This window comes from Carettochelys insculpta, chromosome 2 (assembly GCF_033958435.1).
Source record: "Carettochelys insculpta isolate YL-2023 chromosome 2, ASM3395843v1, whole genome shotgun sequence".
NCBI classification, from domain to species: domain Eukaryota; kingdom Metazoa; phylum Chordata; order Testudines; family Carettochelyidae; genus Carettochelys; species Carettochelys insculpta.
The window spans coordinates 239,133,211-239,156,395 of NC_134138.1; the positions used below are offsets into that span (position 1 = coordinate 239,133,211).

At 43.0% G+C, this 23,185-nt stretch overlaps 1 protein-coding gene across 1 annotated transcript in view; it reads right to left on the bottom strand.

Annotated features, from left to right (window-relative positions):
• The window catches only part of ITGA8 (integrin subunit alpha 8), a 222,826-nt gene that overhangs the window by 22,958 nt on the left and 176,683 nt on the right, over nt 1-23,185 (bottom strand). Inside the window, exon 28 of the mRNA XM_074986273.1 lies at nt 9,286-9,387. Within this exon, the coding sequence (XP_074842374.1) occupies nt 9,286-9,387 (102 nt within the window). The remainder of the gene's footprint in view (nt 1-9,285; nt 9,388-23,185) is intronic.

The window sequence follows — 23,185 nt, forward strand, 5'->3', positions numbered from 1 at the left end:
AATATTAACCTTTTTATCTTTATCCCTTTTGGAAACAGTTTTATTTTTAAAATGCTAAATTAGTCATAGCTTTCTGATTTATCTCCTATTTTAAGAAACAGTAGCTGTAAGTTAATTCTTGTAATGCCATTGCTACTGCCTTAACTTTACAGTCATTTAATCTGCTCCTCATCTAATCTTTAATCATTTTTCTTATAAGGGTTGATATACTGTGAAGAATCTTTTTACTACTCCTACATATTGCCATCAAACATTTACACTACAGTGTTCTTGTATGTTTTGAATAAATGCCCAAAGCAATATGTAAAAGCTCCCTTGAGGTTGGAATCATAATTAATATTGACATTTGCATTTATGTATTACACTTCATAGGCATTGCAAGGCTATTTAAGTATCAGAGAGGTAGCCGCGTTAGTCTGTATCTTCGAGAATAACAAGAAGTCCTGTGGCACCTTATGGACTAACAGATACTTTGGAGCATAAGCTTTCCTGGGCAAAGACCCCCCACGCATGCATCTGACGAAGTGGGTCTTTGCCCACAAAAGCTTATGCTCCAAAATATCTGTTAGTCCATAAGTGCCACAGGACTTCTTGCTGTTTTCAAAGGCTATTTAAAATAGACTCAGTAGTTCATTCTGTATAACAACATTTACAACAACAGAGTATTAAAACCTACCATGCTCACTACAAAAAAAAAAACTGACCAAATGATGCCAAAGTCATTTTTGGTAGATCCTATTATAAATTTAAGATAAGAAAAATAATTTTATTTTATGAAATATAAAGTTGTCTCAAGGGTCCATAATCAAAGACAAGGAAGTTACCAGGTATACTAATCCAATGCCTCAGTCTTTAGTATAAAGAATTTCCTTTGTAAACATTAGATAAGGAATGCATAAAATCTTATTTGCAATATTTATATTAATACCAAAATGGCAATTTCCTCTTGAAAGTTATTGCCTTCAGCAAGAAAGAACTTCTAGTCATACATGATTACCATTTATATGCTTAAAATTAAATATGTACAAGTTTGCTGTATAACATAGAGGTTGAACCACTCTCATTTGGCACCTGACTGCTGCCGAATAAGAGAATTTGGTGGACCATGGGAGGTCAGTAATGTCTAGCAGCATTACCAATGCTTCCACTGCTTACTGGGTCTTAGAACACATTAGCTGTGTCTACACGTGCACGCTACTTCGAAGTAGCGGCACTAACTTCGACATAGCGCCCGTCGCGGCTACACGCGTCGGGCGCTATTTCAAAGTTAACTTCGACGTTAGGCGGCGAGACGTCGAAGTCGCTAACCTCATGAGGGGATCGGAATAGCGCCCTACTTCGACGTTCAACGTCGAAGTAGGGACCGTGTAGACGATCCGCGTCCCGCAACGTCGAAATTGCCGGGTCCTCCATGGTGGCCATCAGCTGGGGGGTTGAGAGATGCTCTCTCTCCAGCCCCTGCGGGGCTCTATGATCACCGTGGGCAGCAGCCCTTAGCCCAGGGTTTCTGGCTGCTGCTGCAGCAGCTGGGGATCCATGCTGCATGCACAGGGTCTGCAACCAGTTGTCGGCTCTGTGTATCTTGTGTTGTTTAGTGCAACTGTGTCTGGGAGGGGCCCTTTAAGGGAGCGGCTTGCTGTTGAGTCCGCCCTGTGACCCTGTCTGCAGCTGTGCCTGGCACTCTTATTTCGATGTGTGCTACTTTGGCATGTAGACGTACCCTCGCAGCGCCTATTTCGATGTGGTGCCGCGCAACGTCGAAGTTGAACATCGACGTTGCCAGCCCTGGAGGATGTGTAGACGTTATTCATCGAAATAGCCTATTTCGATGTTGCTACATCGAAATAAGCTATTTTGATGTTGGCTTCACGTGTAGACGTAGCCATTTAGAGGTAAAATTACAGCTAAATAACAGCACAGAACACTGAGAGCCAGGACTGGTGTCTGGAAACAAACTTTATAGGACCTTGGAAAACTCAGCCACACTCATGATAAATGGTAATCTGGCCAACTAAAATCATGCCAGACTATGGATGTTGCCAGATAAGAGAGTTCCAGATTAGAGAAGTTCAATTTATAATTACAATCACTTTTCCTGCCCTGCTTCTCCCTCCCTCCAGGCTACTTATGAATCCCAAGAATAAACGCAGGGTTGCCACCACAACAGCACTGGCCATTTGCCACTGTATGAATGTATTTTTTTGGATGTGAAATTATGAAGATTGGCTATATATCTATACTTCTCATGTAGTTACACCAGGCTGATGCCCATTAGGTAAGAATGGATGCCTCAAGTCTAGATAGTGGGAGGGGATGGCCATTTAGGGTAATGGATCATTAGGTAAAACAATAGGCCTTAGGAGAAGTTTATTTCCCAGCCTGCTAAGCCTTCCCAAGAATGGCTCGACAGCTTGTAAGTCATGGTTGCTATGATCAACAGTCATAAGACCATTCTACATGTCCCTGGACTCCATCTTGGGAGGTCAGTACATTTCCACAAAATAAGTTTTGGAACAAAGGGTTCTCAACACATGCGAAAGCCATATAAGGAAGGAAGTGAGATCATTGGTGGTTCTTCACTCTTCACTCAAGAAGACTCCTGGAAACCTGAGGAACAAAGACTGAGAAGAGGGAAGTTCTGGACCCAGGATAAAGAGACTTATAGTTTGTGTATGAAAGACCTGGTGATTCCAATCTGTAAAACAAACCTGCTTATTCCATCCCTCAGAGAGAGAATTTGCTAATTCAAATCCTATCTTTCTAGTATATAAGTCTTAGTTTCTGTGTTTGTTTATTTGCTAGGTAATCTGCCTTGATCTGTTTGCTATCACTTGAAATCTATTTTTTGTAGTTAAGAAGTTTGATTTTGCTTTATCTAAACCAGTGAGCTCAAGTGAAGTGCATGGGAAATTGTAGCTCAAGGACAAAAGCTGTTGCATACTCCTCTCCACATTGAGGGGGATGAAAACTGGTTAATAAATTCATACTGGCTGTGGTTTGGATGAGGGCAAAACAGTACAACTCTTGGGTCCTAGGCTGGGAAGCTGTTGGTTATTTTGGCTGTAACATCTCTACTGTTGGTTCACATACAGTGGCCAGTCAGAGAGCCGCATGTAACTGCAGTTGGGTATGTTCTCACTGGTATGTATGCTGGTGGAAATGTAAGATCAGGAACATATTTGCAGCTTGCCACAGCAGCACAGTGAGACAGGCACCCCAGGCTGGTTTGTGAGAGGGCTCAGTAGTAGCCAAATTCCAGGTGGCCACCCTGGAGGGAACCCCTCCCACAAATCTCCAGGAAAAAGTTTCCGCATAAGAAACAGTAGTATACTGGGGGTTTGTTGTACTTATTGAAGTATACCTGACCTAAACTACAAGCCTATGCGAGGTTCACATCATTTAGGAACTATAAGCATGCTGCAAATCGATTTTTAAAAACGTTACAATCATTATTCTTCACTCCTTGCCCTGTCTAACAAAAAGACAAACTTCCAAATAAATCCTCGGATAAATATTTTTAAATGCAAGAACTGATTTTTTACAGAAAGAGCAAAAAATACGAATTATTGCTGAATGTCAAGAAAAATCCTCACAAATGAAACTTCAAAAGATCCTGTGCACGTATCACATCAAGCTGCAGACTTGGCAAGCATCCACTGCGATAGTCAGATAGGAGAAGACATAAAAGCACTAACATTTTTCAACATTTCACAGCTGCCACAACAGGAATTTTGTGTAAATCATCTACACCAAATAACAAGCATTACACTGGAGTAAAAGAATAAGAAGACTTATCTGATCATTTGGTAGATCATCTGAGACGTTGAGAACAGGAGGCTATCACCTGTGGCAAAGTGCTAAAATCCAGATGGATGCAGTATGGTCAACAGCGTTCTGTGCAACATGTGTTTCTATTATGGAACATGTGTTGCCGAAAACACAAATAACCTGAATTTATCATTCAGGTTGAAGGCTTTGAACCTCTCTGGATGAACACAGTATGCTGAGCATCAAAACTTGCTGAGTACAATCCTGGCGCTATTGATGTCAATGGGAGTCCTGCCATTAACTTCAGATGGGCCAGAATTTCACCCTGTTTCCAAACCTAAACATAAATCAATTATACAGCCAGCAACTGATAAAAAATCCCAGAGTGATCCAAAGGAAGAAAAATTCTACAGCCTGAATCTCCTACAATATGTTTTGTGTGTATAAATCTATAACTTTATCATTATACTGGATTTATGGGCCACAAAATATTTTGTTCCTTGCTAGGACTTGTGGGTAGACAAATTATATTTTGTTGGCTCTGGAATTAATTTTAGGTTTGTATTTATTGACCTTATAGATTTTGAAGGACTGAGAATCATAAATCTCCTTAAATACATAGAACAAAAAGGGTTCAGGTTTTGGTCTCCTATGTTGCACTTGCATGCTGGTGCTTCTATTTCAGTGAGTACTGGGAAATGAGCTCTCCCTTGCACTCATATAAAAATAAAATTGGACAGCAGTATGAACAGACGACTCTTCTTCACTCTTACTTCATCAGCTACAAACATGCAAAATCCCACAGGGCCAGAAACTCAGACCACAGAGCACCCATTTATGCCTCCACGCTCTGGCCTGTCTCAGACAACAACATTCAGTTACCCAGTTTGGCCTGACTCCTGACTCTTACTGCTCTTGATTGCTCATGCCCCACTTGTGACAGTTTGCTCACACCACCCTTCACCCCCCACCTCCAAATCCCATTGTAGCTGATGGGTTGGGTGGGCTGCCTCTCCACCAACAGCTTCATTTAGGGCCCATGACTTGAAGGTCCAAGTCACCTCTCCACAGATGAGAAGTTCACACACAAACTCAGGCTATGCAGCATGCAGTGGGAGCACAGAATCTGTGCGAGGAAGTACCTGAGTGGCAGGCTCATGTGGTGCAGCTCATTGCCAAAGCACAGAGCCTCCACAAGCCAATCGCACACTTGTGGTGTTGCTGTGTGCCTCAACAGACCAAGCATCACCAGAACCGGCCTCTGGAGTGCCACTGCCTGGGAGATTTGAAAGGGATCACTGAAAGTTTCAAAATTTCCTGACCCTATGCAGGATTCTTTTCCTGCTCTGTCCCCAAATGTACTCCACAGAACAGACTAAGGTTGGACTCATTGTCAGCCAGCTCTCAGGCGTCATAATCGATTTGGCCTTCTGGGCAAAACAGCTCAGTGCTCTCTGACTGGGATGCCCTCGGCAAGCCTTTGCAAACATCTCTGATAACCTATATCGTGCCCCTGCCCCCTGCAGAAGTTGCACTCTGGAATACTTTACCAGAAGCAAGGGCCAGACTTCACTTATGCTGCCCACTTCTGATAGTTTGTGCCTGACATTGAATGGAATCAGGTGGCCCAACTTTACCAGTTCTGCTGTCAACAATGATGCAAAAGACAAGCCTGCATGGAAAATCCCAACAACCAGTTGCAGCAGATGCCCACAGAACTATCAGTGAAGGACACCAGCTGCTACCAGTTTGACAGATACGACAGCTGAATACCCTGAAGATCTCCTTTTGGTCAGATCACACCAGATGGAGACATCTGACAAAGTGGGTCTTAGCCCATGAAAGCTTATTCTCCAAAAACACCTGTTAGTCTATAAGGTGCCACAAAACTTATTGTTTTTGCGGATACAGACTAACACAGCTTCCCCTCTGATACAGGTGGAGACTACTGATGGATCAGCCCTACCATTGGGACCTGTGACTGGGGAGATCATCCCATCAGAAGCTATTATGAAAAGCTGTCAAAAACAGTGTGCCTTAATGTGATCTCAATGTGTGTTGGTTGGAATGCATGAACTATGTACCTCCTGGTGGCAGAGGACTGTTGGGTTCTCCTCTGAAGACCATCAGAAAGTGTATTTCCAATGAAGCAATCAACCCCGAAGTGACACATACCCAGGTCCCCACTGTGGGAGAGAACCTTCTGAAGCAGCAGCACAGAGAGCAGGGTAGTAACTCCAGGACCTCACTTCCTTCACAAATACCTGGAGTGAATTTGAGAACCAGAATGCAAACTCAGTATCCCCACATACAAATTGTGACTCCCTGACAGACATACATTCCAGGGGAAAGATGCCTTATGGATAGATGTACTCCATATCCAAACCAGAGCTGGAAGGACTATGTGGGTACAACCAAGAAAACCTCACCAAATGTTTAATTCAGCAACCTCAGTTTTTCTCCCAGGTTGTGTGGCAGGCAACCAATCCTCTTTGGGAAGAAGAAAGATAGGTCACTATGCATAAACTGTTACATACTGAACTAAGTAACTATATGTAATTGTATCAGAGGGGTAGCCATGTTAGTCTGGATCTGTAACAGCAATGAAAGGTCCTGTGGCACTTTATAGACTAACAGAAAAGTTTTGAGCATGAGCTTTCGTGGGCACAGACTCACTTCATCAGATGCTGGTCTTGGAAATCTGCAGGGCCAGGTATAAGTAAGCCAGAGCAAGGGTGGGGATAACAAGGTTAGCTCAGTCAGCAAGGGTGAGGCTTACTACCAGCAGTTGATCTGGAGGTGTGAACACCAAGGGAGGGGAAGCTGCTTTTGTATTTAGCCAGCCATTCACAATCTTTGTTTAAGCCTGAGCTGAGGGCGTTGAATTTGCAGATGAATTGTAGTTCAGAAATTTCTCTTTGGAGTCTGGTCCTGAAATTTCTTTGCTGTAGCATAGCTACTTTTAAGTCTGCTACTGTGTGGCCCGGGAGATTGAAGTGCTCTCCTACGGGTTTTTGTATATTGCCATTTCTGATATCTGATTTGTGTGCATTTATTCTTTTGTGTAGAGACTGTCCAGTTTGTCCGACGTATATAGCAGAGGGGCATTGCTGGCACATAAATTATATTCGTACATCTTCATCTACCAATCTACAATCTACATCCACATCTACCCATATAATTTATGCCATCATGGGAGCAAATAGACAACAACTTTCCATACCTGATACGGGCACTTTGGATATTTGATGGTGCTGTATGGGTTGACTAATGATCCTGCAATATTTCAGTATTTCATAAATGACATGTTCAGACATATCCTGAACTGACACTTAATTATTTACCCTGATCATATACTGGTATTTTTGAGCATCCAGAACAGCACTTCAATTATGGCTGGTCTGTGCTGGGGACACTATGGAAGCATAGTTCATATGACAAACTGGAAAATTCACCCTCAACCAGGCCAGCATTGAATTTTTGGGATACATCATCTCCTCAGAAGGAATCCAGATGGATCCCCCGAAGGTGGAAGCCATCCGGAACTAGATAGCATGCTGGGCTCTCTGGGAATTTCAGCACTTCCTGGGCTTTGAGAATTTTTGTAGAAAATTCATCACTGACTTCTCTCAATTAATAACGCCATTGGTTTTTCTCCTCTGCAAAGCCATGCAATTCACTTGGTCTCCCAAAGCCAGTTTGTGTTTGGTCAGGTAAAGTCTTCGTTGCGCACAGCCCTAATCCTGGCACACCCTGACCTGACTCATCCATTAATAACGGAAGCACATGTATCCAATGTGGCCCTACAGGTCATACTCTTGCAGCCACACAACCCCAGTGAATTCCGCACTGCTATTCTGTATGCTATTCCCAGAATCATATCTCCACCCACATAAACTATTAAATATTGGACACGGAGCTTCTTGCCTTGAAAATAGCATTTGAAGAATGGTGTCACCAACTCAAGCGGGGTCGGCTCTCAGTACAGGCCTTCTCTGACCACAAAACCTTGAATATCTCTGACAAGACCTGAGCATTGAACCAGAGGCAGCTAAGGTGGGCCTTGTTCTTTTCTCAGTTTGAGTTCACAGCTACCTACTGTGTGGGAAGGGGAGTACTATGGGGGAAGCAAAGAACTGACTTTCAAATTTCCCTGCCGCCTAAAACTTGGTAACTTTACCAGCACCACAGCTCAGCATGACCTGCTCTCCCTCATTCAGTCGATCTAAAAGAAAGACACAGTTGGTCAAAGGACACCATGCCTGCCACTGAGGGGCATGAGGGGCAAGATGTACTATACCATGTAGGATGAGGTAACATATGTCAACAAATGTGTATAAGCGTTTCCGGGGTGCCATCAACTGGAAGTACCATGATGACACTGTTAGGCTCCACTGGAGGGTCACTTTGGCTGCTGGAAGACTTCTTGCACACCTGTCTACTTTCTTCTGGTAGTGCCACTTGTGAGCTGAGTTCCAAGCACATGCACAATCCTGCAAGAGCTGCACTCCTAGCAAATTATCCCATATTAGGACCCTTGGTACCTTAGTAGCTGTGGAGATTCCGGTTAGGCCTTGGTCTGCCATCATCCTACACCTTATCACGGAACTCCACCATCTGACGGCCACATTGTAGTTTTAATGGTTGTGGACTGCCTGGTCAAAATAGCACACCTCATCTCATATAACCAATTGGCCTCTCCCATGACAATTGGCCAATTACTACTGTACAATGCGAGCCAACTCCATGGACTTCCAGACCACACTGTTTCTCATGGAGGCCCACCATTCAGCTCTTTCTACTGCTATGAGTAGCACTCAGGCTACTGGATGTCCAGCTATTCATTTCCACCATATACCACCCATAAAGAGAACTGATGAGCCAAGTACTGGAGTATTTGAAGTGCTTCGTAATTTACCGTCAAGACAACTGGAAATACCGAAAATAATGATTTAGTTAGGTTTGGTCCTGTTTTGGTCAGGTGGCTGGATTTGACCTCCTGAGATCTCTTCCAGCCCTATGATTCTATGACCAATAAGGAGAGCGGGTTCTATGAATAGTATATAAAAGTGTTTACCCTTGAGGCACAATAGGTTGTAGCTTGCTAATTGGGAGACCAGTAACATGTTTAAAAACAGTGAATATAATAGAGACAAGATGGTGAAAGTTGCATAAAGTTTGCCTATAATAAGGAATTACAGAGGTGATTAGAGTTGGCTTTGATGGTACAAAGATCTTTCTGTATGAAAAGTTGAATATCATTGTAATTAAAGCAATGAATGATGTAACAATTTGTTAAAGAACTGAGGAACTAATTTAAAATGGAATTCTTTGTCATATCAGTTGCACGTACAGAACAGCAGTAAGGAAGTTTCATTTATAAAGCATCCAAGGAACTCACACAAGAAACACTGGTTTTGCTTTTCCATACATATATAAAAAATCTTTACAACTGTGATCAGGATGACCATTATAATTCATGTGCTTAAGTTGTAACATAGGTTTCGTGATACTTACTGCTATGCTGCCCTCGGGGTACTTTGCTGGTTGCACTTTATAGGGCATCTTCTTAACTTCAAAGGATACAATGGAAGAAAGGGTATACTGGTAACTATTTCTCTGGAAATATAGAAAAAGATGTATAAATAATACATTTACATTTAAAGATTTAAGCAAGAAAGCGATTTCAATTGCAAGCTCTTTGGGGCAAAGACTGTTTCTTTGTTACATATTGCACACAATGATAGCAACCACCAGACCAGGACAACAATTGAAAATTAAAGCTGAAAACCTAAATACCTCATACATATCAAAGAAGCTGATGAGAGAAGCACTTGCAAAAAGTGCACAAAATTTCCTGTGAAAATGTGTGTGTAAAAATATGAGAATGTTTGAGTTCATGTGTTTAGTTTTCAAATATAGCCTTTAACCTCCAATCCCAGGAAAAGTTCTGTGGATCTTCAGAAGATTTTTGGGCCTGTTTTCAAGCCTATGTTTTAGCATTCCTTGCTGGTTTAATATGAATTGGTCAAACAATTCAATGAAGAATGCCAATCCAAGACTATCAGAATAAGTATGATTAACTTAATTTACCTATTTTGGAATTCTTAACATAAAGCTGATTTAAAAAATATAAACAAATCTACCCCTGTTTTTGAAGACTATCCGCAGCTGCAATATGAATTCAGAGTGATCATGTAGCACCATAGGTCCCATCAATAGCAGGTTTACTTTATCTTTCCTGCTTGACCTTTATTATCCAAAAAAGCATCCCTCCTTTAATTAAGATTCCTGAATTTAGAGATCATCTATATTTATTGGACAACATGGTTTTTAATCAGGTTTAGGTCAGATGTGACAAAAAAGTGTTAGCAGCTGAAGTTCATGGAACTTTTAGATGAAATTCTTTCAGCCTTCCTTCCTAAAGGTCAGAGGAATACAGGAATTGCCTACATGGGTTCAAACAAGGCTCTGCCTCCTTCAATATCCTGTCAATGACTCTCCCACTAGCTCTCTGAGGCTACGTGTACACGTGAAGCCTACATCGAAATAGCTTATTTCGATGTAGCAACCTCGAAATAGCTTATTTCGATGAATAACGTCTACACGTCCTCCAGGGCTGGCAATGTCGATGTTCAACTTCGACGTTGCGCGGCACCACATCGAAATAGGCGCTGCGAGGGTACGTCTACACGCCAAAGTAGCACACATCGAAATAAGGGTGCCAGGCACAGCTGCAGACAGGGTCACAGGGCGGACTCAACAGCAAGCCGCTCCCTTAAAGGGCCCCTCCCAGACACACTTGCACTAAACAACACAAGATCCACAGAGCCTACAACTGGTTGCAGACCCTGTGCCTGCAGCATGGATCCCCAGCTGCCGCAGCAGCAGCCAGAAGCCCTGGGCTAAGGGCTGCTGCCCACGGTGACCATAGAGCCCCGCAGGGGCTGGAGAGAGAGCATCTCTCAACCCCCCAGCTGATGGCCGCCATGGAGGACCCGGCAATTTCGACGTTGCGGGACGCGGATCGTCTACACGGTCCCTAGGGCGCTATTCCGATCCCCTCATGAGGTTAGCGACTTCGACGTCTCTCCACCTAACGTCGAAGTTAACTTCGAAATAGCACCCGACGTGTGTAGCTGCGACGGGCGCTATTTCGAAGTTAGTGCCGCTACTTCGAAGTAGTGTGCACGTGTAGACACAGCTTGAGAGGAAAATGTGGCTGCAGGTAGTTAAGGGACAACCTACTCAATGCAAAAGTTTTCTGCTAAGTCCCATTAGTCAGTGATTGACTTAAGCCCTGAAGCATGAAAGTTTATATCCCTTAGAAAACTCTTGACTTAAAAAAACCCATTTACTATTTTATCTCTGGATATTCTTGCTTTCCATAATTATAGTAAAGTCCCTTTTCGAATCCTGTAAAGAGCTATTGGTTTCAATGATATGTGAAAAGGGCTGCCGTAGGTGCTCACCATGCTTTGTGTGAGAAAACAAATAATCAGTCTAAAATTGTCACCTTTTAGTTTCATTGAATGTTCTTGCATCTTGAGAACAGAAGTTCCAGACCAACCTTCTCTTTATTATTTTTCTCTTTCCTTTTATTATGACCCTCTTTCATTTGTCTCTTCTCTCAGTTAAACAACCCAAATGGTTTCGTTCTGTCCTCGCAAGAGAGCTTTTCCATTCTGCCTACCTGTGTTGTAACTTCTAATTCTGTTATAATTTTTCTGCGATGGAGTGAACAGAACTCACCTCAGGATTCCAGGTGAGTGCGTACTTTTGATTTTATATAATTATGGGGACCTCATAACCAAAGCTACCCTACAATTTGGCACCAGTTGCGTGCAGACTGTGTTGAGTGGCCAAAGAATTAACTGGCATGGAGTCTGAATTACCCTGGTAACATGAGCCAAGTATATTTGTTATCTGATACACATGCAGAGCTCACTTTCTTTTAGCCCTCTCTCCTTCAAACATTTTTGAATTTCCCTCAGTGTCTAGAGTTAACTAATAAGTAAAGCAAGCCAGTTCTATTCCATTCATATTTTTATTTAATGACCCATTTTAAAAGAAACACAAAACTCCTTGTTTTCTGACAATCTTTGTGACGTCATTATGTATCTTATATATTATAGTGCTGGATTACCCTGAAATTCTTTCTGTTCAGTAACAGAGTTATTGTATTTCATTTTCTTTCATTACTAGTGTTTAATTTTTATTCTGAGCCCTCACTGTCTTTTTTCAGGAGACGATACAGGAAGTCTCTTTTGTGTCTGTCCACACATGGCACATTTAGGGCCTTTGTTCATTTCTTAAGTCTCAGTTTCCAATAAACTAGTTTTTTGTCTTCTCTCCTAAGCAAGATGTTGGTTTCCTCTGCGATTTCCTGCGGCATTAACCTTCTTAACCTATTCAGATCAAGGATGGTTAGTTCCTTTTCAGCTGATTCCCAGAGCAAAAGGAATAGAAGACTCCAATTATCTTCTGTTAGCTATTTTCTTTCTCAATAAGCGGGAAAAAGAATTCTGTGCACACATATCTCCTCCATGTACCTGTACCTTTGCTTGAGAGTGAAGCACACAAGCAGATGGGCAGCTGTGTCAGCACACACACTTCTGAAAATTTCCATCTCTCCCTTTTAAATGCAATTTGCTTATCAAACATGTTAGAGTATTTACTGGTGACATGAAGCCAACATACTTATTATCTTATGGAATTCATTTGGCTCTGCTATTGCTTAGCCCAGCGGTTTCCAAACTTCTTCTGGTTGTGGAACGGTGGACCTAATGGTGCTCTCCACAGAACACTTCATGTTTTTTACATCATACTATGGGGAACATTACTAGTGGATAATATTTCATAATAATATTGATTATAATTATTGCACAGTAAACACAATTCAACAAATAATAATGAAACCACACATTAACAAAACAACTATAGCAGGGACAACAGATAAAACATACATAAAATCAGCATACTTAATTAATGAACTGAATGTGATGGATGAGTGGGTTAGGGCTGCAAGGGGGCAGGGGGTGGAGCTGAGCTGGGGCCATGCAGGGCCAGGGGGGTGTTGAGCCGGGGCTGGGGGGTTGAGCCATGGGCTCACAGGGCTGAGAGATTTGAGCTGGGGCTGGGGGGTTGAGGCGCAGCTGAATGGGGCTAGGAAGTGTTGAGCTGGAGCTGGGGGGTGGGTGTTGAACCTTGGCCATGCAGGGCCAGTGGGTGTTGAGCCAGGGCTGGTGGTTGAGCCAGGGCTAGGGGGTTGAGCTAGGGGTGCATGGGGATGGGAGGTTTGAACTGGGGCTGAGGGGGTTTAGCCATGTCTGTGTGGGGCTGGGGGGTGCTTAAGCTGGGGCAGGGGGCTTGAGCCACAGTTTACTGTAGGTCTAAGCCAGCGGTAAGCTAAACTGTAAAATTGAGCAAATTGCACCCCAAAATTTATTTTTCCCCCTAAAATGGGGAAGAGACCACCATTAATCAATTCCACTGGCAGTACACTTTGCAATAGCTCGTGGAACACCCGTGGTCTGCCGGCACATAGTTTGGGAGCCATTGGCTTAGCCGTTTTAACATATTGATAGCAGTGCCATGTTTAATATCACAGCATATTAAATTGCTCCTTTAGGCCAATGTTAGAAATGAGCAAGACAGAGAAACCTTTCTGAAGTGAGCACGAGAGGGGCAGAAAAATCTTCTCTTCAGCACAGGTGGTCTTCTAATAAAGGACTAGATTGGTACTCAATAGATAGAACTGATAGTTTGGGGAAGTCACTTCAGGCAGGAGGTTGACTAATAAGAGTGATGTTTTTATAGATTTCATGGCATTTAAATTGTGTTAGATGGAGCCTTCAGAGTGGGCACCTTGTTCTTCATCTCAGTCACAGATTGTTTTCTCCTTTTAAGGCTTGTTCCATTCCTCAAAACTAAGTTGACAACATTCTATTTCTTAAATGAAGTCACATAACTTCTTGGGCATTTTTCAGTTCTGCTGATTTACTTTGATTTACTATCTTTCATGTTAGGAATTTACAACTCCTACTGCCTTAAAAAGAAGGTTTATGAATTCAACTGTTCGCACTGGAATAGAATTCTGCATGTGATTTATAAATAAACTCCACAGTGAAGACGACAGGATCTGTCACATTATAAAATGAACAGGCTGTAAAGAGATAATTCACACAATTTGAATGTATAGTACAGAGGATTAACTCTTCAAATGTCCTATACAGAAATGCATCACCCATAAAAAAATAAAATTTAACCTACGGCGTATGGTTTATTTCATTTTCAGCTTATATTAGCAATAACCTCATTTTAGGGCATTTCCTGTGGATTACTAAACTTAGGTTGCTCCTTAGGCTAGCAAATCCTTCTAGCCAAGCAGTAAGGCTGTGTCTAGATTGCCAAGTCCTGTCAGCAAAAGACATGTAGTTCTGTCTGGAGAGGCTTTCCCGATATTTGGCCCGTCCTCATGGAACCAAATGTCAGGAAAATCCCCTTTGCCGAGACATCCCTTCTTCCTCGTCGAGCAAGAAAGACCAGGATGTAGGCAGAATGCTCCCAACGTGACAGACTTATGCCAAGAGACCTCCGGTCTTCCACCAGAAGTATGCAGTTTAGACATAGCCTGTGGTCCAGGAAATACTTTGCATTTTAATGTTTATCACTTAATACAACTAAGAATATAAAAGACGATAGACTTGTCCACAGTTGCCCCCGACTTCAAAGGGGACCTGTTAATCAGGGTGACAGGAGATCACTAATGAAGTGCTGCGGTGAATATGCAGCACTACATTAGGTTAAATCTCCCCTGTGACAACTCTAAAGTGCCTCTACTCCCCAAAATTTTACTTTTTTTTTTTTTTTGGTCCTCTGTAATTATAAATGTCAGCCTGTATTGCAAGTGAAATCGATCTGATAAAGTGGGTCTGTCGCATGAAAGCTCATCACCGAATAAATCGTTTTGTTAGTCTTTAAAGCTGCTTTGGTTTGTTGGAGTACAGACTAACCCAGCTGTCTCTCTGTTACTCCTTCAGCCTGTAATACTGCTCCACTCTGCAAATGAGTTCCAGAGTCCCACCGACCACCACTGCAGCCTTGAGGAATGTTAGTTATTTATAAGACGTCTTTTCCCTTCAGGTGTAGCACACTGAAGCCTTTCTGAGTGGAGAACTGGATGGTATGTGTTTTCCTTATTCTAGGCCTTGTGCTGAAATGGAGCTTTCCCCACAGAACTGAAGCTTAATGTATACAGAAATCATAGAATCATAGAAGAGTAGGACTGGAAGGGACCTCAAGAGGCCATTGAGTCCAGCCCCCTGCCCTCATGGCAGGACCAAGCACTTTCTAGACCATCCCTGAAAGCCCTCTATCTAACCTCTTCTTAAATATCTCCAGTGATGGAGATTCTACCACCTCCCTTGGCAATTCGTTCCAGTGTTTGATCACCCTGAAAGTTAGGAACTTTTTCCTAATGTCCAACCTGAACCTCCCCTGCTGCAATTTAAGTCCATTGCCTCTTGCTCTATCCTCAGAGGCAAGGAAGAACAAGTTCCCTCCCTCTGCCTTATGACACCCTTTTCGACTGCTATCATGTCCCCCCTCAATCTTCTCTTTTCCAAACTAAACAAGCTCAATTCTTTCAGCCTTTCTTCATAGGTCATGTTCTCTAGACCTCTGATCATTCTCATTGCTCTCCTCTGGACCCTCTCCAATTTCTCCACATCCTTCCTGAACTGCGGTGCCCAGAACTGGACACAATACTCCAGCTGAGGCCTAACCAGCGCAGAGTAGAGCGGGAGAATGACTTCTCGTGTCTTGTTCACAACACACCTGTTAATGCATCCTAGAATCATGTTTGCTTTTTTTGCAACAGCATCACACTGTTGACTCATATTTAGCTTGTGGTCCACTATAACCCCTAGATCCCTTTCTGCTGTACTCATTCCTAGGCAGTCCTTTCCCATTCTGTATGTGTGACACTGATTGTTCCTTCCTAAGTGGAGTACTTTGCATTTGTCCTTATTAAACTTCATCCTGTTTACCTCAGCCCATTTCTCCCATTTATCCAGATCCTTTTGAATTATGACCCTATCCTCCAAAGAAGTCGCAACCCCTCCCAGCTTGGTATCATCTGCAAACTTAATAATTGTACTTTCTATGTCAATATCTAAATCGTTAATGAAGATATTGAACAGAACCGGTCCTAAAACAGACCCCTGCGGAACCCCACTAGTTATACTTTTCCAGCAGGATTGAAAACCATTAATAACTACTCTCTGGGTACGGTTATCCAGCCAGTTGTTCACCCACCTTATAGTAGCCCCATCTAAGTTGTATTTGTGTAGTTTATTGATAAGTATATTATGTGAGACTGTGTCAAATGCTTTACTGAAGTCTAGGTATACCACATCCACCGCTTCTCCCTTATCCACAAGGCTCATTATTCTATCAAAGAAAGCTATTAGATTGGTTTGACATGATCTGTTTTTAACAAAACTATGCTGGCTGTTCCCTAGCACCTTACCACCTTCCAAATGCTTGCAGATGATTTCTTTAATTACCTGCTCCATTATCTTTCCTGGCACAGAAGTTAAGCTGACTGGCCTGTAGTTTCCCAGGTTATTCTTGTTCCCCTTTTTATAAATGGGTACTATATTTGCCCTTTGCCAGTCTTCTGGAATCAATCCCGTCTTCCACGATTTTCCAAAAATGATTGCTAAAGGCTCAGATACCTCTTCTATCAGCTCCTTGAGGATTTTAGGATGCATTTCATCAGGCCCTGGTGATTTGCAGACATCTAATTTTTCTAAGTAAATTTTAATTTGTTCTTTTCTTATTTCAACTTCTAAACCTACCCCTTTTCAACTAGCATTCTCTTTGTCAGGCGTTCCTTCAGATTTCTCAGTGAAGACCGAAACAAAGAAATCATTAAACATCTCTGCCATTTCCAAATTCCCTGTTACTGTTTCTCCCTCCTCACTGACCAATGGCCCTACCTCTCCTTAGTCTTCCTCTTGTTACCAATGTATTTGTAAAAAGCCTTCTCGTTTCTCTTTATGCTTGTAGCTAGTTTGAGCTCATTTTGTGCCTTAGCCTTTCTAATCTTGCTCCTGAATGCTCGTGTTGTTTGCCTATATTCGTCCTTTGTAATTTGTCCTAGTTTCCATTTCTTATATGATTCCTTTTTTAGTTTGAGATCATGCAAGATCTCCTGGTTAAGCCAAGGCAGTCTTTTGCCATGTTTTCTATCTTTCCTACGCAGCGGGATAGCTTGCTTTTGGGCCCTTAATAATGTCCCTTTGAAAAACTGCCAACTCTCCTCAGCCGTTTTTCCCCTCAGTTTAGCTTCCCATGGGACCTTACCTACCAGCTGTCTGAGTTTACCAAAATCTGCCTTCCTGAAATCCATTATCTCTATTGTACTGTTTTCCCTTCTACCCTTCCTTAGAATTGTGAACTCTACGATTTCATGATCACTTTCACCCAAGCATCCTTCCACTTTCAAATTCTCAATAATTTCCTCCCTATTTCTTAAAATTAAATCTAGAACAGCTTCCCCCCGGTAGCTTTTTCAACCTTTTGGAATAAAAAGTTGTCTGTAATGCAATCCAAGAATTTATTGGACAGTCTGTCCCTTGTTGTATTAGTTTCCCAACATATACCTGGATAGTTGAAGTCCCCCATCACCACCAATTCTGGGCCCTGGATGATTTTGTTAGCTGTTTAAAGAAAGCCTCATCCACCTCTTCCACCTGGCTAGGGGGCCTGTAGTAGACTCCTAGTAGGACCTCATCCTTGTTTTTTACTCTTCTGAGTCTAACCCAGAGACTTTCAACCCGTCCATCTCCTACGTCCATCTCCACCTCTGTCCAAGTGTGTACATTTTTAATATACAAGGCAACACCTCCTCCCTTCCTTCCCTGTCTGTCCTTCCTAAGCAGGCTGTACCCTTCAATACCAACATTCGAATCATGAGTATTATCCCACCAAGTTTCTGTGATGCCAACGATATCATAGTTGTATTCATTTATTAGTACCTCCAATTCTTCTTGTTTATTTCCCATACTTCTTGCATTTGTACATAGGCATCTCAGACATTGATTTGGTCTTGCCTCCCAGTTTTGCCCTGGCCCTCTTTTTACTCTCCCAGTGTAGCCCATACTCCCTCCCATTTCAAGTTCATCTCCCAGGTATCCACGCTCTCCACTTACCTGCAGGCTTTGCTCCCCTGCCCCCGTCGAATCTACTTTAAAGCCCTCCTCACTAGGTTAGCCAGCCTGTGTCCGAATATGGTCTTCCCCCTCCTCGAAAGGTGAACACCATCTCTGCCTAGCAGTCCTCCCCAGAAAAGGATCCCATGGTCAAAGAAACCAAAGCCTTCCTCGCGACACCATCTACGCAACCAAGCATTCACCTCTACGATACACCTGTCTCTGCCTGGGCCCCTACCTCTGACAGGCAGGATTGAAGAGAATACCACCTGCGTCCCAAACCCCCTGACCCGTGCTCCCAGAGCCCTGAAGTCACTCTTGACCTGCTCAGCGTCACACCTCGCAGTATCATTAGTGCCCACATGGATGAGAAGCATGGGATAGTAGTCAGAGGGCCGGATAATCCTCGACAATGCCTGCGTAACGTCTCAGCTACGGGCTCCTGGCAGGCAGCAGACCTCCCGAGAGGAAATGTCAGGGCGACAGATGGGCACCTCCGTCCCCCTCAGAAGAGAGTCTCCAACCACCACTACTCTATGCTTCCTTCTTGCAGGGGTGGCAGTAGACTTCCCAGCCTTGGGGGTACGAGGCTTCTCCTCTTCTGTACGGGGTAATTCTTGGTCTCCTGTATCTAGTACAGCATAACAGTTTTCCAGTACCATGGTGGGAGGGTTCTGAGCAGGGGTGGGACACTGCCCGCTGCGAGAAGTAACCAGCTGCCAGTGTCCACCCTGGTCCACCTCCTCCAGTGGTTTATCAGCCATCCTGTGCACTGGGACAGTTACCACCGCAGTCTCCACCTGAATACTATCCAGGAACTGCTCATGGACTCGCATACTCCTCAACCTGGCCACCTCCTCCTGTAGCTCCCCCACCTGCTGCCTGAGAGATTCCACCAGCAGGCACCTTTCACACTGAATATTCTCCTCAGCCTGGGTATCAGTAAGTGGGAACGGCAAGCCACAGTCCTTGCAGAACCACACCAGGATCTGGGTAGAAACATCCATGGTCAGGCAGTCTGTCTGGCTACAGGCACAAGTGGAGGAGACAGCAGTAGCGCTGGCACAGGTGTTGCGGGTCTTCCTAACCATTATAGTCCTCTCTGTCACACTCCCTCTTAAACTCCCCTGTCTGCAGCTCCCTGTCCGCTTCACTCCCCTGGTCGCTCCTGCCTCTGGCTTTTAAGCCTGCTGGCCTCTCTCAGGCCATCCCCCTATGAGTCACACAGGGGAAGGCTGATCATGTTGTCTGACAATACTGTTTTAACAATGTCAGTCCTGCCCCATTCCAACATGTTCCCCTTCATTGCCACTGGAGTTTGGCACACTTGGAAGAGAGTGAGTAATTTACTGTTACCATTTAAATGTGTGCTTTGGGAATGCGTTAACTTTCTCTCTATTACTCACACTACACAGGAACTGAACAAATTCTTAGAAATAGAGTGACTAAACAAATTCAGGCAATAAGAGATTGTGCAAAATTTTCTTTGATATTACAGGTTGAACCCCTCCAGTTGGGCACCTTTGGGACCTGACTGGTGCAGAATAAGAGAACTGGCCAGACCCAGGGAGGTCAATATTGTCTAGCAGTGTTACCCACACTTCCACTGCTTACTGGGCTCTTAGAAGATATTTAGGGGTAAATCACAGCTAAATAACCACACAGACCATTGAGAGCCAGGACTGGTGGCTGGAAATAACTTGATGGGACTGTGGGAAGCTTGGCCACACCCATGATAAGTGGTTGTCCAGCTAATTAAAATCATGCCAGATTGCAGATGTTGCTGGATGAGAGATTTCTAGATTAGAGAGCTTGAAACTGTACATTTTAAAAGTAGAGAATTTAGGATTATTGAGAGATCAGGAAGCACACATTGTTTATGACAGACATGCATATTCCTACAGACCCACTTACCCTGACTCATTTGATCCCTTTGGGTTGGACATTTTGTGTATTTTTCATTTATTTAAATGGAATATTCTGAATTGAAATAAAAGACAGCAAATCTGCCAGGGTTTCAGGGAATTTAAAAATACAGGTTCTAAGGGTAATTGATTTACACTATATTTCTTTCCTGAGATTTATAACATGTAATATTATTCCAATCCGCTGCTTTGGGCACTTTTTTACAGTATGTTAAATAATACAATAAAATTAAAATTAAAATCATTATCATTGCCTACAAAACTTCATCCCCCACAGAACATAGTTGGTGAGCTTTTCCATACCAAACCAACATTCCTCTCCAAGAACCACTCCCCATCTCAATATTTTCAGCTACTCAATGTCTTTCTTTCTTATTTTGTTTTCAGATTAACAAAGATTCCTTGAAAGTAACAAGCATGGACCAAGCCCTGCTTTCAGGTGACACAGCCATTCTGCACACACCAAGATCTGACTTTTTTTCTTTTCTGGTTACTGCTGTGCATTCAGACCGGCATGGCCAAATCCAAGTGTGTGGGTTTATATTAGGACCAAAGAAGACAAAACAAAAGTGCTTCTATAGAATCATGCATATTCTCTAGGCATTGTTCTAATGCCTGCTGTCTAGCCAGTCCCATAACTACATGGAACTCTTCAGAAACTGTGAGTGCTTAGAAGAAAATGTATTAATTTTCAGGTATTTTTAGCACAAATTAAAACAACAATTAAGAAAGACCTGTGCTCTGCTCCCTGCCATGTTGGTGTATAAACAGAGGAAGAGCCTGCAATCTGGCAGAGTTTACAAATCACAAAAATGGTACACATTCACCACTTAGGGATATATTTTCAGAGCATCTGTTTCTTTGCCCAGCTCTCTCATGCACTACATTAACATTTACCCATTAAAGGTCAAAGAAAACTAGGCAAGATTTCCATGGATCTCCCTTTGAATATTTGACTCAGTATCACAACTTGCCATGCATTTCAGCCACCATGGGTTGAATAGTGAAAACTATTACATAACGTCTTTACTATAAATTAAAGAAATGATAGACCCCCTAATGGAACACAGTGTAACATGACCATGTAAGGTTATTTTTTGTTCATTAATCAGGCATTTAATGATTTGCTTGCTCAGCAAGTCTGAATCCATTAGTTAGCTTATGTACTGGTTCTTATTTACATTCAACCTTTGAAATGAAGCCAGAAATGGCTTTGCTTCTTCTTGGCCTCTGTATAACATCTTTGTTATCTTTGTTAGTTAGTTAGGACACTCAGAGCTGCTTTGTTTATTCCAACATGTCTAATTATTGCACTTCTTAAAACTGCAATTTGTGATAAACATTTCAGTTTTAAGGTGACAGATGACAACTGCCATCAGGAAAAGCATTAGCAATTGTCAGTTAACTCACATGGAAAAAAACCCAGAGATTATATATGAATGAACTCCAGTGATGACAAAACGTACAATCATGTTTATGCAGCCTTTGAAAGGAAATGTGAATTGTTAAGCCTAGAATGAATCACATTTGGATCAAATTCTCATCTGGGATGTACTAAAGTAACTGAAGAGAAAATAATGTACACAGTGACATAGTTGATTGTACGAAAAAGTTTTCTGTACATACGAGCAATTCTTTCTGCCGTTCATAATGTCTTTACTTATATTATAATGGCCGTGTCTACAAGTGCCCCAAACTTTGAAATGGCCAAGCAAATGGCCATTTCGAAGTTTACTAATGAAGCGCTGAAATACATATTCAGCGCTTCATTAGCATGCGGGTGGCCGCAGCACTTCAAAATTGACGCGCCTTGCCTCCGCGTGGCTCATCCCGACAGGGCTCCTTTTCAAAAGGACCCCACCTACTTCAAAGTCCCCTTATTCCCATCTGCTCATAGGAATAAGGGGACTTCGAAGTAGGTGCGGTCCTTTCGAAAAGGAGCCCCATCTGGACGAGACGTGCAGTAGCGAGGTGCGTCAATTTCAAAGTGCCGTGGCCGCCCACGTGCTAATGAAGTGCTGAATATGCATTTCAGCACTTCATTAGTAAACTTCAAAATGGCCATTTGAGTGGCCATTTCGAAGTTTGGAGCACGTGCAGACGTAGCCAATACTGCAGAGGACTGTTGTGTGTGCTAATATCACCTTGGCTCTTTTGCATGTGCAAATTGTAAAATTAAATGTATAAAGTTAAGTGTACAAAAAAGCAGAAATAATAACATTAAACAGACAAGTCATACCTTGTGCTGTACCATAAATGAGAAGGTCTCAGTCTGTACAAAGAAAGTGTTGTACTCATCAATACAGAAAAATGACTGTAGAGTTCAGCTTTTCCATGGTACACTATTTATTGTTTAGAAGTAGCTCCAGAGATCATACCAATTTCCTCTGTCTATAGCTTAATCCTAAAGATTCGTTCCAAGCTAGTCCTTAAATTTTAGTCTAGATAATGTGTTTCAAGCTGCAATGTTTTAGGTGTAATTTTATTTACTTATAGGACAGTCTTGGGATTTGGAAAAATACAGGCTTTTCCAGAGCACATGATACCCTTTTTAGGAAATTAATTATAGGCTATAGTCTTTTATGGCTGTGCCTGTGCCTGTGCCTGTTAATTGTAAAAGGGGTTCTGGAAAAAGGAACAGTTTTAAGGCGAGTGGAAGAGAGGCAGCCCACATGTTCGCATGTGGTTTCACAATGCACCTTATGGAGAGGTAATGCACACTTCCTTCTCTTTTAGTACTCTGTGCTACTTTAGCGATAGGTTGTCATTCCCTTTGCAACTTGTGAAATGTGCACTTGGTTTTCATACATGTTAAGTCTAGAACAGGGTACAGCAACCTTTCTGAAGCTGAGTGCCAAAATGTGACCATTTGACCTCTGTATGGTCCGAGTGCTGGTGATACTTTTAAAAGGCAGTCTGGGGCCCCATGCTCCGGGAGTACTGCCCCGCACTCTGGAGAGGGCCGTGTACTCTGGCAGGTGCCCCAGCCCCATGCTGTGCTGGAGCCACCACGGTGGGGACTACACAGTGGGGTCCGTGCCCCAGTAGGGTCCCCAACTCCACAACCTGGTGGGAGGGGGCCCGGTGCTCCAGGCCTGCACTCCAGCAAGGGTGCCACAGTCCAGGCCAGCCCCATGCCCCAGTGGGGGCCCTGAAAATGGAGCCTGGCCCTGCACTCTAGGCCTGTGCTCCAGCTGTGGTGGGGGCCCCACGGTCTGGACCTGGCCACGTACTCTGGCAGAAGCTCTGGCCCCATGCCACAGCCCCAGCCCT